The 15,525-nt window shown below is 43.3% G+C and overlaps 1 protein-coding gene across 1 annotated transcript in view; it reads left to right on the top strand.

Moving 5' to 3' along the window:
• CARD11 (caspase recruitment domain family member 11) overlaps positions 1-6,755 on the top strand; it is a 53,213-nt gene extending 46,458 nt beyond the window's left edge. Inside the window, exons 20-25 of the mRNA XM_074158732.1 lie at positions 528-623; positions 1,565-1,697; positions 2,221-2,400; positions 3,566-3,690; positions 4,540-4,655; positions 5,212-6,755. Coding sequence (XP_074014833.1) covers positions 528-623; positions 1,565-1,697; positions 2,221-2,400; positions 3,566-3,690; positions 4,540-4,655; positions 5,212-5,416 — 855 coding nt within the window. The 3' untranslated portion in view covers positions 5,417-6,755. The remainder of the gene's footprint in view (positions 1-527; positions 624-1,564; positions 1,698-2,220; positions 2,401-3,565; positions 3,691-4,539; positions 4,656-5,211) is intronic.
• The last annotated feature ends 8,770 nt before the right edge of the window (positions 6,756-15,525 follow it).

Raw genomic sequence — 15,525 nt, 5'->3', positions numbered from 1 at the left:
CTGGTGTACTAGTTACCATAAGTTATTTTTAGAGCTTGGGAGACATAGATGCTCCTAACACTTGCAGAGACGCTGTAGCCAGTGCTTGCGTTTGATTTCAGACAAGGTGAAGTGTCACACATTCCTTCTGTGCTCCAGTCCCTGCTGATCAAAGGGACAGAGATCACTGATGGCGATGCCAATAAAAGCAAAAGCTTTGCGTGCTATTTCTTGGTGCAGAAATTACCTCTTTCATAGGCTGTGGAGAGCAGTCTCCTGTGAAGGGAGGAATGTGGCAGAGCAGTAACAGAAGCGGAGCTTCCGAGTGTAGGCCATGCGATGGCTACAGTTTCCTTAGAACATTGTATTTGGGATAAATATGAATCAAGCATTATCCCTTCTGTATTGGAAAGATAAAATATCTCCTTTTGCTTGTTCTGTTTCTTGAATGCTATGATTAAAAATAAAACAAAAATCAACCACAAAACAACAACAAACTGAAAAAGAAGAGGGAGGGAAAGAAAAATTCCTGTGTTATTTTTTACTAGAACACATTGCAGCCAGAGGAGCACGTCCCACAGAACGACCCGAAAGCCAGCCCTCGCCTCTCCAGAGCAAGCTTTCTTTTGGGCCAAATATTACAGGTGATAAACTTCAAATCCTCAATGCGATGTCTGAAATGGTGGATCTGCACAGCAGATGCTCTCAGGCTATCCTAATTTCCCCAGCAACCTCAGGTACAGAGGTTGTATCGGGATTTCTTCCTATCAAAAAGAGAATTAATATATGAAAAAGATGAATGGGTTGTGTTTTCTAACTGCTCTTGTGATGTGGGGTGTTTATTTTTAAGTGCCTTCCATTACTAACGAGGCCTAATGAGTCAATCATATTTGCCATAAGAGGCTGAAATGTGTTTTGCTTGAAGTGTAAGAACAAATCCATTGGGCTAGACCCATTCCCCAAGTCTCTGTGAGATGAGGTTCCATCAGAAAATAGTCCTTTATTTGTAGATCAGTGACTCTGAGCCTGACAGAGACTGTGCGGGAGAAGGGTAAAAAAAGTCTGGTGGAGGAAGATGGTTGTGAAGACTAGCAAATATACAGGAGGAGGAATTAATATTTGGTTAGAGGAATGGTCGGGTGGATGGGGAATGATAGCATGAAGCCTATTTCTCAGCGTAAAAATGTGCCATTTGGGAGGTTTTAAATCTCTCTGGTACAGCAAAGAAGAGGCAGAGTTTTGGGTATAACCCGTAATACACTCTTGAGTATTTGCTCAAATGTTACTTTCTTGTGGACACATCGGTGCTTGTACGGGTGAGAGCAGGGAACTCTGCGAAGAACAAGAACATGCTGCTTAAGAGCAGAGAACAAAATAAGAAATCCCAAAGGGGATTAACAAAGGCTCTGAATCGGATCTATGATATTTAAAGAGCCTTACAATTCAGTCAACAGATCCATGGAGCCTTGTCTTTCACGGACATAGGTAATTCAGATCTCGGAGATAACAAGTGTGGGCTGATGAATATATGGGAGAATAAAGAATGTAAGAAATGAGGGTCAAATCTCTTTCTTCACCTTTTCAGTTTGTCAGTAGGTCTGAAAACAAATATAAGCGTATGAATAGCAACGAGCGCGTCCGTATTGTCACTGGCTGGCCCTCTGGTCTGGCACGGACCTCCTCTGAAGCAAAGAAGCCGCTGCCTGATAAACTGGAAGGTATGGATATAAAGTAGTAATAGCTTTTACACACACGGCACTGATAGAAAGGCCACCAATGTAACAGCATGGCTGTGAAAAAATGTCACAGGTCTTTCCTATTACTAGCTTCTGTGGCCCACTCTGTGCAAAAATTCAACAGCATTTGTGACCAAAACACTTCATGAGCAAGTTTAGGACATTGGAACTTCCTGTTCGGTTGGCAGTTCTTCCTAGGAGCTTTCTTGCTCTTTGTCCAAAATCATTTAGCTCAAAGTAAGTCAAGTTAATAAGCAGAAAGATTCTCCAAGCAAGTGTCCTGTTAAAGTATGAAATAATCTTTTGAAAGCAAAAGGCACTTGAATTATTTAGTATTAGGTTGGACATCATACTACTAGAGAGATAGTAAGGACAACACCGGCAAAAGAGAAAGGAGGACCAGCATGACTAACCACGTCCTTTCTGGTTCGTGTGTTTCTCCTTCTTTTTCTCCAAATACTGATGGAGAGGAAACCAGAAGATAAACGTCTTGTTCTTTACTCAGATTTGGATTCCGAAAACGAAATCAATAAGAGGCTCAGCCTGATCCCTTATAGCCTGGTGAGACCAATCCACTGTGAGCGCAGGCGCCCCGTACTTTTCTCTCCCACCATGCTGGCAAAGACCTTGGTGCAGAAGCTTCTCAACTCTGGAGGTGCCCTGGAATTCAACATATGCAAGCCAGGTAATGAGATAAGAGGACCGTGACTGTTAACCCTCAGTGTTGGAAATATGAACATATATATATATGCGCGTACACGTAGGGACATGCACATGGGGTTGTTGCTTGAGGTACTTCAAGTCACATCAGCGTGATGTGTAGCTATAAATCCTGCTTTTTGAAAATACCAGAGATATTTGAATGTTTTTGAGACAGCCAGCGCACATGGTTATGAGATTCTGTGTCTATGAATATTATCCATGTGTATGCTGTGTGGTTGCTAGGATGCCCCTCGGAGACTGAAATGCTGCGAGTGCTCTTTCTGTTTGCATACTGTTTGCATACTGCATATCTAGGCAATGTGAAATTTTGATTAATTTGTTTCTAGTATTTGCTATTATGAGGAATATCTTCCCTAGAGCGACTTTAGGTTTCTACCTCGTCCAAGGCTGTGAAGATTGCGCATTTGATCTACTCGAAAGACTGATTTTCTTCCATGCTAAGTATTTACTATTAAAGCAATATGCGGTGCTGTGATTGCTGTAGGGCAGGATTGTATACAACACAGCATTAAACACAGCTGACATTTCATTTTTACACTAATATTGAATACCCACCGCATAGTACGCAGTCTTACAGTTACCCAGACAGAGAAACTGAAAAGTTAAGTATTATAATAAATATCTCCTGTCTTGCAACATAAAACAAAAGCTTTGATGTAGAGCTGCGATTCACAAGGGGGCCTGTGCAACACATTGCAACCTAAGCCAAATTTTTTGAAACTTTAAACACAAATGTTGGAACACTAAATCCTTGTTTTAGGAGCCTATGCTGAAGAGACTTTTTTTTTTTTTTTTTTAGCACTTCTCAGCATCCTCCAGCCCTGAAATGTTACTGTATAACATTAGGTGCTGGAATTGTATTTACTGTTTTAATTTAATGCCTTCATAGTGTTGTAGTAATTGCCCAAGGACTCATTGGTGCGGGATATAGCTGAGATGCTCAGCTGTGATCAGATTAGGCTTTAATTGAATTCAATGGAAGAAATGAGGCAGCTGTTAAGACAATTCATTGCTCATCTTCTCTCCCTGAACCATCCCTACATCCTGTGTGAAGTACTGTTGCACAGTTTTCTAGGTGTTCTGTTGTTGTAATCTTGATTTTTGTCCTCATCCGTGCCTCTCTCCAGATATTGTAACAAAGGAAGAGTTCTTAAGGAAGCAGAAAACGGAGACTATCATCTTCAGCAGAGAAAAGAATCCCAACACGTATGAATGTATTGTACCTGCCAACATTGAGGCTGTCACTGCCAAGGTGCTTAGAGGACTCTGTATCCCCTCGGGAGCCTGGCTGTCAGTCTGTCTGCGATGTGTGCTGCTGCTTCAATAAGAGACTGACCAATTTACAGTTGCATCTTTTCTCTCTTGCCCACCTTCAGTCTCAGATTTATATTTATATACCCAAATGGCTTTTATTTGTGCTCTTGCTTTTCCTTTTCTTTTTCATCCTCAGCCCTATCCTTTTATATTCTCGCTCATTCCCTGTGATGACCCACATTGATGTAGGAAAATACCCTTTCATTTTCTGCGCTCCATCCGTAATTCAGTTCCTTTTTATATCATAAGTATATATGAATGTGTGAGAGAGTAAGAGATACAAGGACCTAGACAAAAGAAAGGGTTGCCTGGAACACAGACACAGGGGTGTACAGAACAAAGATAACAATGTCAAAGACAGAGATCTTATATCAAGTAGAGTAGATTAGATGCACAGCGTGGAAAAAAAAAAAAGGAGAATTAAAGTGATGTGTTTTTCTCTCACAAGTAGTCGCAGTAGATGCTCTCTCTGAACAAAGAGCAAGGATGTGTGTTTGTGTATGTATGCAAAACTGGTATTTTATCATACTCTTCATCTTTAGATCAATCCATTTCTATTGTAAACCTTCTCAGAAAGCTATGAAGCTCAGCTGTTCTTTCACTGACTAGTTCTAAAGCAGAAGGAGGAGTTTGGACTTTAAATGTGTATTTGATTAAAAGGTTTTAAGTCGGTAAAATGGCAAATAGTGAGGTTTTCAGCTGACCCCATAAGGTATGGATACCTTTGTCTTGAGATTCCACAGCAGTGAATGTTCCTTTGTGACACTGTTATGACTTTGTTTTTTAGAACAAGCATTGTCTCCTGGAAGCTGGAATAAGCTGCACAAAGGATTTAATCAAAGCCAAGATATATCCTATTGTTCTCTTTATCAGAGTCTCAGAGAAAAACATCAAGAGGTTCAGGTAACGTATCAAACCTTTTGCATGTTGGATATTCCGTCTTATTTGGTGAATAATTCTCAAGTCCAATAATGTTCTCAGTGAGAGAAATAAAGAATCTCTTCTCTCTTCATCTGGTGCCTCTGTGTGCTGTTTCCTCCCATGACTCCTCCCTGAAATCTTACAACCGGGGAAAGCAGGAATTCCCCAAATTTAGCACTTTTTCACTGTCACTGGTAGCAATGAGCATTGTGGGAGGATGAGACTGAACAGTGTGTGGTTTTCTCCATGCTCGGCACTCCCACCGCATTTTGAAGGTAATGCTAGTTGGAAGAGGAAAGGTCGTGAACGCTTGCACTCTCCTGCATGCAATCCTTTGATATTGCTTCCCCATAGCAAGTATTTTCTCTTGGGGGCGGCAGGGAGGTAAGGGGAGGACAGACCTGGAGTAGCCGTATTCTCCGCTGCTTTTATTGCTTGTATATAGTCAGTAGAAAATAAATTCTTGATGGGACAGTTGGGACTGCAAGATTAACTTAAAATGTAAGACATTTGTTTCTGGTCTGCTCATTTGATACAGGAAACTCTTGCCAAAGCCGGAGACTGAAGATGAGTTTTTACGTATGTGCCGTCTGAAGGAGAAAGAACTGGAAGCGCTGCCGTGTCTTTATGCCTCTGTAGAGGCCGATGCGTGGAGCAGTATTGAAGATCTTATTCGAACAATAAAAGACAGGATCGGGGAAGAGCAGCGTAAAACCATCTGGATAGATGAAGATCAGCTATAAAAAACAATATGTGAAATGGAGCTCTTTGGTGACAAAAGGACATACCCAGGTGGAGCAGGGGCTGGCAGCATTCTCTGATTTGGTGCCCAGCGCTCACTCCTGTTTGACCCTCGCTGGCTGGGGACTTCCTGCTGGCAGAATGTATGTATGGAATGGAACCAGAGCTGTGTTGGACGGCCAACGCCTCGGATGCTGGGGATCTAGGATGTGGGTCAGACCACAGCCACCAGCACAACTTCTCACCCACCGGCATCTCCTAAGGGACAGTAGCTGCTCAACATGCGAGAAGGACAACGATCTTGAGAGGGAGCTCAAGGTAGTTTATTATGTTGAAAATATGGATCTCATTGGCTTCATTGGAAGCTTCTGACGAGACCAGATGAGTGGAATCTAAGAGAAATAAAGCATGGGGACTGGGCTAAAGGATATGGAATTGAGATGTGCCCCCCTCACACTCTGAGGTGAGGTTCTGAACGTACCCAGTTAAGGAAGCTGAAGGCTGGTTGGTAGCAACAGCAACACTACCGCTGGTGGCCGTAGCAGCTCTGTAACCCTGTTTTTCCATAACCATTTTAATCAGAAGAGAAGAAAATAGCTATTATTTCTGGCATTAACTTAAATGACCGTTTCCCCTTCTTTTTTAAACTCCAGTTTTATTTAACAGTTGTGCAGGTTTCCTTTGTAGCCCTGGCACTTACAGTGCCACTGTCCCACTGGACTCCACTGTCCTAGTGGCACATCAGATCTTTCCAGATCTGCCAGTGTTTCATTTAGTTTATCCCTGCCTCTGCATTGTATTCGTTTGTACATCTCTCAATTTTTAACATTTTTTTTTTATTCGTGGAAAATACCACGGTGCCTTCTCCGAACAACGTTTCTCTATTTCTCTGCTGAAATCTGTATTTCTCTACAAAATTGTCGCCTGCCAACATGCCTGCTCTCAACAGGAGGGACTGTTCTGAGAAGAGGAAAAGCAGAATTTCATAAGCCAGTAATCGCTGCAGCCACTCAGTCCTTGACCTCTCTGCCATGATTGACAGCAAGGAGACCAGCAAGCGTGACACTGTGCTGCAGCCAAGTAGGATAATATTTTCACAAGTGTGTACAAGACTCAGAAGACCACATCCTGTTTTCAAAAGCATTTAACTCCCCTGAGAGTTTAAGTTCCACTGATGATGAGTGTGACTTGGACTCCTAAATCTCTTCAGTCCTTTAAAATTTTTCCTCTATACGTCAAACACTGTACTGAGACTGCCAAATTGATTCAATAAAACTGACCAGACTATAATGACTTGCACAACTGCTGATCTGAAATGCAATAAAAATTGACCTACAGATGAAGAGTTGTACATCTCATTATCCTTACATCCTTCATTCCTTGCCATGTCCCTCCCTTTTCAGATGTACTTCATCAGAAGTTTACCTTTGCTTCTGTGTTCATCCCAGGTCCCCCATCTCAGTGCTTGAGGCTGGTCTGCAGCAGCTGGCAATAAAGTCCAACAGAATCTGAGCAAAACATCTGGCCGGGTTGCCCTCCGTAGAATAACTGCTAGGTTGTCTCTGCAATGATGTTATGGGTGTCTCTCAGGTAGATTGGGTCGCTTCACGTTGGCTTGTGGGATTGTGCTTTTCTGCTCTTCTCTTCTATGCGCATCATTTTTTAACTAATGGTATCTTCCAGAAGTCGTTTGTGTCACTTTACATCTAACTTTCTGCTGCTGTGTTTCTCAAATTATTAATGTTTGAAGGCCTGTTCATGGCTAGTGTTTCTCAGAGAATAGCTCTTCACCTGCCCAGTGCCATCTGTTTGGACTCCACAAGCGGGGGGATGCTACTATTTTGCCGTCTCTTTACAAAGTACAGGCTGCATACACAATTTGCAACTCCCTCCAGGGCAAAGAATAACAACCAACTGGAGTATATATAGAACAAATTGGATGAGTCTTCAGAGCTCCTCTGTAGCTCAACCAGAAACAAGGAAGTATCAGTTGGAAAAGCTTTTCGGGAGCATTTTGCATTCATTCCTAATGTCCTGATAATGCAACTCTGTGTAACAGCTGCCTGTGGTTTGTTACTGCCCCTCGTGTGATGGTTCTGAGTCCGCAGCCCAGCAACGGGAGGGACCGTAAGAACATTTCTCAGCTGCTTCAGCGAAAAGTTCAGCCAGGTCAGCGTCAGATCCCTTCAGGAGCAACCAGCTGACTTCTGGACAGGATGTCCATGTCCCACTGGCTGTGCCGCAGGGACCGGTAACATCTGGTGGAACGGCTAGAACAGACGGCTAGTGGGACGGAGGGGGCGAGTTACCTCAAACTGTCCTGGCTGTTCCTGCAGTGAGCGTGTCTCCCCACGGCTTTATTTCTGAGCCCTCTTTACCGAGACAACAGCTGGGGATGTGATTTGTCTCACTTAACTTTAGACGTAGGAAAGGTATATGCCGCAGTCTAAAGGAGGTTCCTTTTACAATGAATGGAGATACACCTCCACAGAGGTACTTGTCTAACTTACTGTAGATGGCTATCTAAGGATGAGACGAATTGCCCTCTGAATTGTCTGGGTTGTTGTTTTTTTTTTTTCATGGACTATAGAAAGAAACTAGAGAATTAGCCTGGCCTTTAGCATTTAGCTTTTTGATCTGTAATTTAGGACAGCTAAACCACCTTATGGGAAAAGTGGAAGGAGAGATTGAGGCAGAGAACAACAAGAGATCTAATTATTTCTGTGAAACAAGAGAGGAGTCAATATATGGAACAGGCTTTTCTTCTTGGTATCCGAATACGTGTTCTGTAAATGCCCAGCTCTGCAGACAGTAGAAGGCATCGTGGTTGTCTGCTCACCTGATGCAAAGCAACCAGACTGCTAAGCGGAGTTCCCTGACAGAAGCTGCATAACCTTCACCTCTCTGCGACTCCGTGGAGAAGGATAAAAAAGCTATATTCCACCTTGACTGCTGGGTTTGAACCCAAAGAGCAAATCTATAGCTGGAGCCCATTCCCAGAACCGCAACAGAGCGAAAGGGACCATTATCATTTACTTGAGCTGAGGAGATGCTTCTGATCTAGACCCAGATTCTGTCCATTTAAACTGGAAGAAATTAACCTCTGCATCTTTTGAAACGCGTTCAAATCTACAGGCTTGAAAAGAGGCCGTGAATTTCCCTAAATGCCAGAGCGCTGGAATCAGTGTGGGTTCCAAGTCCTGAACTGGCAGATTTGAAGTGCAACCTTGGAACTTGGGCCGTAGGTCCTTGCAGTGTTCTTCCTCCTGCTGAGTCTCGCTTGCCAGGTATTGCTTTAAGTGACCAACTGCTTCTCTCCTCACACACACGTCATATGGACCAACCTGGGTCCTCGTCACCTATACAAACGCGCACGTAGGCACAGCCAGCTCCAGGAGTGATCTTATGGGTGAAAAAAAAAAATGGAAAAAAATATTTAGAAAACAAAATGGAAGTTGAAAATGTTGTAAATGTTACAAACGGTATCACACCTGAATCCAAACCAGACTCTCAGCCTGATCTCATCAAAGTGTAAAGATGTGACGAGTTTTATGTTGGAGTTCTATGTGTTCTTTGGATGGTTTTGTGTTGTTAAACAGCGCTTGGTGTAAGATTTGTGATCATTAACTGGACTTGCAGGTACCACTGAAATTCTGATAAGTTCTCTAACTGTCGTGGTCCTCAAACCAGGGCACTAATTCTAGTCTATAAAGAGGCAAAACTCAAGCTGCAGACCTGAGTTGGAACCGGATGCCGTGCTTGGACACCAGAGTTCTGACCAAGCTGCCTGGCAGATGGCTTTCTGGGTGTCTGGATCTAAGGTAAGCAACATTTACATCAATCCATTTTAAAATCAAATCACTCAAGGTTTTTAATTGAAGTCTGGGAACATTTCTCAGCAATTCGCATTTTAAGTTAAAAAAAGAGTTAACAGAAAGTCCGGGCAATTGCCCTATATTTGGTATGCGACTTTTTTTTTTCTTTTGTAAAAAGGTGTAAAGCACAGAATAATAACCGCCTTTCAAAATCTATTATTGGAAAATTACTTCTTCTTTTCTTTGAGAGCTCACAAGAGCTTGTTGAAAAATTTTCAGATGTAGATTGTTCTTTGGGAAATGTCATTGAAAAATTGGCCACTAGAAAATGCAATTGGAAAATTTTTCAATGGAACTTTGTTCTGTTAGAAAATGTGTTTTCATCCAAATCAATGTCTATGGAAATGTTTCCAATCTAACATTTCATTTTTCAAAAATTTCAAGTATTTCAATAGTAATGAAGCAGTCTTTTTTAATATTTAATATACCTTTGATATTTTACCTAAAAACATTCTTTTGTTTTTAACTTTTTATTTTTATAATTGAAATACTTTTAAAAGTCTACATTTAAACATTTGATTTGATTGAAACACTTGTAGAAAATTTTGTATTTGATGTTTACAGACTACAAAAAAGTGGAACCAATGGCTTATAGATATCAGATGTGGTATAATGTCTATGATCACAAAGAAAAGAATTAAACTGGATCTGGCTTTGCATTTTGTTTAACTCTGCTGCTAAAATGATGTATTATATAAGTCAGTATCGTGCAGTTCAGCACGTCGGGGAATTGTTGCAGGTAAAAATTTCATGCAAACTTTATTAGAGAATTTGTTATTCCTTTGAATGGGGATTCTGGCTGGAGGCGAAGCTGTCAATCGGTCTGTCTGCAGCACAGACAGCTCTGGCAGCGTGGTTTGCCAGGGAGTGGGAACACACACAAAGCAGACTTTTGCCTATGAACTTTAAGTGGAGACAGTTGCCAAAGCTGGAAAAGTGCCTGTAAACCTGTTAGAGGTTTCTGTAGTCTTTTATGCCAAGCTATTTTCATGGCCTAGGGTTCCAAAATTCTGCAGCGAGGATGAAGTCAGAGAGATGCTATTCCATCAGAGAGACTTCAGCTCTGAGAGGTTCAGGCTGTGGGAACCCCGGAGCTCCACGAGGGTCTCAGCACCGTGTCAGGCTGAGATGTTTAAGCAGCAGTGATTATGCTGTCCCCTGGAGACAGGAACAGCAAGACGCAGTCAGGGGTTTGGGACTTCTGGGAGAGCAACATTCTAGGATTTGCAGTTATTTGAATTGAGTGTGCCGAGTCGCTCAGCATTAATCATCAGCTTATACTGAGACGCCGATCAAATGTGTTCCCCTTTGGTGCAGTTACTGTCTCCCCTGTCTCGTTCATTCTGAGAACTGAATAGGATAGCAGTATTTTGTGCTACATACCATTAAAAGGTACACAAGAGTTCAAGGAAGAGACCGTGATTCCTCTCTCATAAGTTACTTCATTTTCCCCATTTCTCCCACTTGCGCAGTTTCCAGAGTTCTCGTTTACTTTCCACTCCATGTACTCCAGGGTTTGTAGCCCTGAGATGCTTCATCAGAGCACTACTCTGTGCCGTGGTCTAGCGCACCAAAAGATTAAGAAAAGTGTGTAAATTGAAACTGTAAGTCCAGAAAAATCTTGTGCTTTACCAGACTTACCTGTGGAAGCAAAAGGAGGCTCTCCCGTGGATCAATGCAATGTGTCTTTTGACTTTGGAGACCAAATCCTGGTGTGATTTTTGGTTCAAGCACAGTGAATATGGTCCTTTCACGATGGTAGTAGAGCCATTGCCTGGGACACCCCTCCTGGCACAGCAGGAGTTACACTGACACGGCTGTGTGGGAGTCCTGGAGGAACTGGGGTAACCATTCTGTCTGACACTTGCCTGAACAGAAAAACTGATTCAGCCAATGCAGCTCTGAAAGACTGTGACACGAAATTTCCTCCCATATCTTTCAGGTACTGCAGAATTCTGCCCTTCTCCCAGAAATCACACCTGGTATTTCCGCAAAATTATCTCTAGCCCCCCAGGGATGAGCCTGGACCCAAACACTGAAGAACCTGTGCCATTCTCACGGGCTTTCCCCAGCTCCTTCTAGTGTAAATTTTGATCTGTGTCTCTGAGCCTACAAAAGCAAACAGAAAGCCTCCCATCCCTGTGGTTTTCATCTATAGAACTAATGCTTTTCATCAAAAAGGTGTTGTTAATATCTTTGCACAGACGGAGCAAGCGGACAGAGAGCTGATGAGGTTTGTCCACGCAGGTCAAGGAGACTGTCTGTCTCCCCTCGCTCTGCGCCGCTCCAGTCTCCAGGCTCTGAACCAGGGCATAAGGAGTCTGCTGGCTGTGTCAAGGATTTGAGTGGTGGCTGCCTTAAGCGGTGAGATTTCTAGTTTGATTTGAGAACCCAACCAGTCAGCCAAGTTAGAACAACAGGAAGCTCATCCACCCTCCCTCCCCCGCCTCCTTTTTTCTGTTCCTCTGCTGCAGAAACTTTCTGATGTGCAGATCAGAGGCTCTCTGGGGTTAAATGCACCATTAGTCACTGGAAAAAAGGGAAAAAAAAAGACCCTTTAAAAGCAGATGGTGGATGATAGAGAACCTGTTTGAGAGTAAATATCTACAACAGCATGTTTGCTTCGTCAGATATTAGCATCAAAAGCTGTCTGACAATTTAGCAACAAACAGCAATATTGATTTTCCTCCAAACTGCAGATGCAGGAAGACGAAGATGGAGAGATGGCTCTTTCGTAGGATCCCCATCACGCCTGGGCAAATAAAAGACAGGGCTGCCAGACAGTGAAGTACCTGCAACACCCAGCCCCGTCAGCGTGGTAAGAGCAGCCTGCAGGTTAGAGGTTGTTAAAGGATACATGAGATGGTTCAGCTCCAGGCTCATCAGGAGTGTTACCATCACAGGGATGAAGAATTGGGAACAGAGCCAGGACTGGGCTGTTCCCACCAGGGAAAATGGGAAGCAGTGTAAAGTAATGGAGCTGGGATGGAGCGTGGAGGAGCCCTGGGGTGCAGGTTGCGTCCCTTGCTATTTTCAGAGGATACGTGAATTAATTGCTGCGAAGCGGGCTGAACACTAATAGCTACCACTCCACCTGGCCCTCCCTCAGATACAGCAGCCACCCAAAATACCCATTTTGCCACCTGGGCAATCTGGAAAAATTCCACCTGAAAACTCAGATGTGACTGTTTCCTCCTTTATTCTCTGTCCCATTAACTCCTTTTTTTAACATTGGTAGAAAAGCTTTCTTGTGGTCAGCAGAAAGATCTTGGAACCATTTCTTGATGACAAGTTTTGGGTATATTGAGTTCTTTGGAGAACAGGTTCCTTTTTCTGATTTAAATTCACTGCAACTAGTGGTCTCGCATCAATTATGTGCACTCCTCCTTGTCTCTCTGGCTGAAATGTCAGTGAATCTAATAATTTTTGCTCACAGAAGTGGGGAACTAACAAGGATCTCTGGCAGAGCCAGCAGTGATTGCATCTACCAAGGCATTAGCAAAACAGCAAGGAAACACAAACAGGCACTGAAACTTGCTGGAATTCAATCCTCTGCTCAAAAACTAGTATCCAGAGAGTAACTCCTAACGTGGTGCTTAAGAAGGCAGCAGGGCACATCGGGACGGTGCTCAGGAAGGGCTACATGAGGCAACCTCTACCCGTGGTCATGGGGAGATCCAGAATGTTCAGGAAGGGAATAAACATGGTAAGAAATAAAGAATAACTCATAATTAAACTGATTTATTCCTGGCGTAAATGGACACAATTCCATTGCCTTTCAGTTCTGTCTAAATACAGACCAGAAGGAACTAAGCTGGTTGTCGACTCTGACCTAGTTGGAGTTCTTTATAGTAACATTACCGTATTGTTAAAATACTGTTTTACAAGCCGATTTTTGGTCGTTGCCTTCGTTTTTGCACCCTAGAGAAAGCCAGTGGGGTAAACGTCTATTAAATGAATGTGAAAAATTGATGCCTGGTTCTAAGTGCGTGCTTATAAATATAACATTCAATCTGGTCTATAACATTCAACAGCTCCTTTCCCGGCAGCTCTGCCCTCCAAGCGCTGCGTGCCCTGCTGCAGGAACGGGCTTTCTCCAACCAGCCTCCCGAAACAGCCACGGAGTCGCCCAAAGACACCCCGACGCTGGTGAGATTTAGCTTTGTCACTGTAGCATGTCTGCAGCATTTCCTTCGCCATATCCTGGTGCTGAGCTGATTTGCTCATTATCAGATTGCTGTTTATTAATCAAAGTGGTAACAATGGGCCAGAGAAGCTGGAATACAGCACAGACAGTGCTTCATTTGTTCCAATTGATTTTCCTATCACATTTTATTACTACTATTTACTTCGTATGCCTCAGGAAGATTGAACTGCACCGTGGAGTGGGGGTACATATTTGAATTTCTCTTGCTTTTTAGCTCTTGCTATTTCTATTATGACAGTTGGTTCTTCCAGCAACTAAGCCATAACCTTCTCTGCTATAAAACAGCATATGGAGATTCTGTGATAATTAGACTCCGCCGGTGTGTGAAGTCCTGCAGGTGGAGTCCTAAGGAAATCCATGAGAATCAGGGATACCGAGCACATCTGAAAATTACATCCCCGAGATGACATCTTACACATTCTCAGCGCTGCCCAGACCCATTGCTGTGGCCAAAGCGGGTAGAAGGTGGAGTGAAACGGCACACAGGAAGGCTCACGTGTGTGCTCAGGCTTGGACCATCATAGAATCACAGAATGGTTAGAGTTGGAAGTGACCTTAAAGATCATCGAGTTCCACCCCCCTGCCACGGGTAGGGACACCTCCCGCTAGACCGGGTTGGTTCCAGCGTGAGATTTTTGTCTTGCAGTAAAATTAACGGAGACGATGCTGATGTTTTTTCTTGCTTCTTCCCAGCTCGTTTCTAATGTCTTAGGTCACGGTTCACAAGCCGGATCTTGCACGCTTCAGCCAGCACATGTAAAACATCAGGCAAGACCAGACGATTACTGTCAGGAGGTGGTTTATGGAAGCTGACGCGTGGGTCAACAAAAAGACACAGGATGGCACACGCTGTAAGATTGCATTAATCGTCTCCTTTCCATAAACAAGGCTCACTGAGAACCACGAGCAGCTTAAACACTGCCTGAAAAAACTATCAAAATCTGTGGTGAAGCTCCTATTTTCAGCACAGCCGGGATTTCACTCTAGAGATTTATAAGTGTTTGAACTATATTTGTTCTGAAATTGCCCCATTCAGTGAGTACAACAGGAAACCCATGGTTTGGCTGCGACCGGAGGCGTGAGATGCAGTTGCGTGGGGAGGTGATGAGAATATTTATTTTTTTTTTAAAAAAAAAGCTTTGTTTTCTACATTAATTTTATAATTAGCCTAATTCAGGAGTGAGGAGGCAGCTGGCAGGGGGGAGCATGTGTCATTAAATAAGTTCAAAACAGAAACCACAAATAGTCAGCTGAGCTGAAAGTTTCCGTGGGCTCTTGGCTGTTACTGGAAATGTGGGAGTCCCTCACGCAGGAATTTCTTTCTTATCACGTGTTTTAGCTTGCTGAGATGCTGTTTGGTAACTTACGCAGAACGTGTGTGCGTGTGCAAACACACATCCCTGTGCACAGCACAACAGGATGAGTCCACACAGACAAGCGCAACGTTCTCCTCTCTGGGAACGCGCCACACGACATCAGGGAGAATTACTCTTTTTGGTTTGGTTTTTTGGATTTTTTTTTTTTTTCTTTCTAGCAGAACTGCTTCTTTTGTTCTTTCGGTTTTTCGAGCTGAGCTGGAGTGCCCTGGCCCCTCGCTGAAGTACATCCACACGCTTGTGGTATGACTTGGAGCCTGTCTGATGGTTCCCCATCCTCCTCCAGCTGATGACCTTGAGCTGCACCAAATAATTATTTTCTCACTGGGTTTTTTTTCAGCAGTAGTGGGGGTAATTGAATGATTGTAAAATAGGCCACTAGGCCACTGGGGGTTAAGTGAAAACTAAAATAATGCCATCTGCAGGAACATTTTTTGGTCACACTTAAGGTCACCGTCAGATAAAGGGTTAGGAAATATCAGCCCGAGACTTTAACATCACAAATGGGTTTCTGCAAGCACAGCTTGTGAGTGATGGGAGGGAGGAGGGAGATGGGAGGAGAATATACAGGTGCTGGTGGTGGATTTAACCTGGACTAAGTTCAGACGCCGGGATAAGATTCACTTGAGCAGTATCGATCAGAGTGGAAACAT

This window comes from Numenius arquata, chromosome 14 (assembly GCF_964106895.1).
Source record: "Numenius arquata chromosome 14, bNumArq3.hap1.1, whole genome shotgun sequence".
Classification (NCBI taxonomy): domain Eukaryota; kingdom Metazoa; phylum Chordata; class Aves; order Charadriiformes; family Scolopacidae; genus Numenius; species Numenius arquata.
Note: the sequence above shows the minus strand (reverse complement) of the source record. Positions and strands in the feature narration are given on the sequence as shown.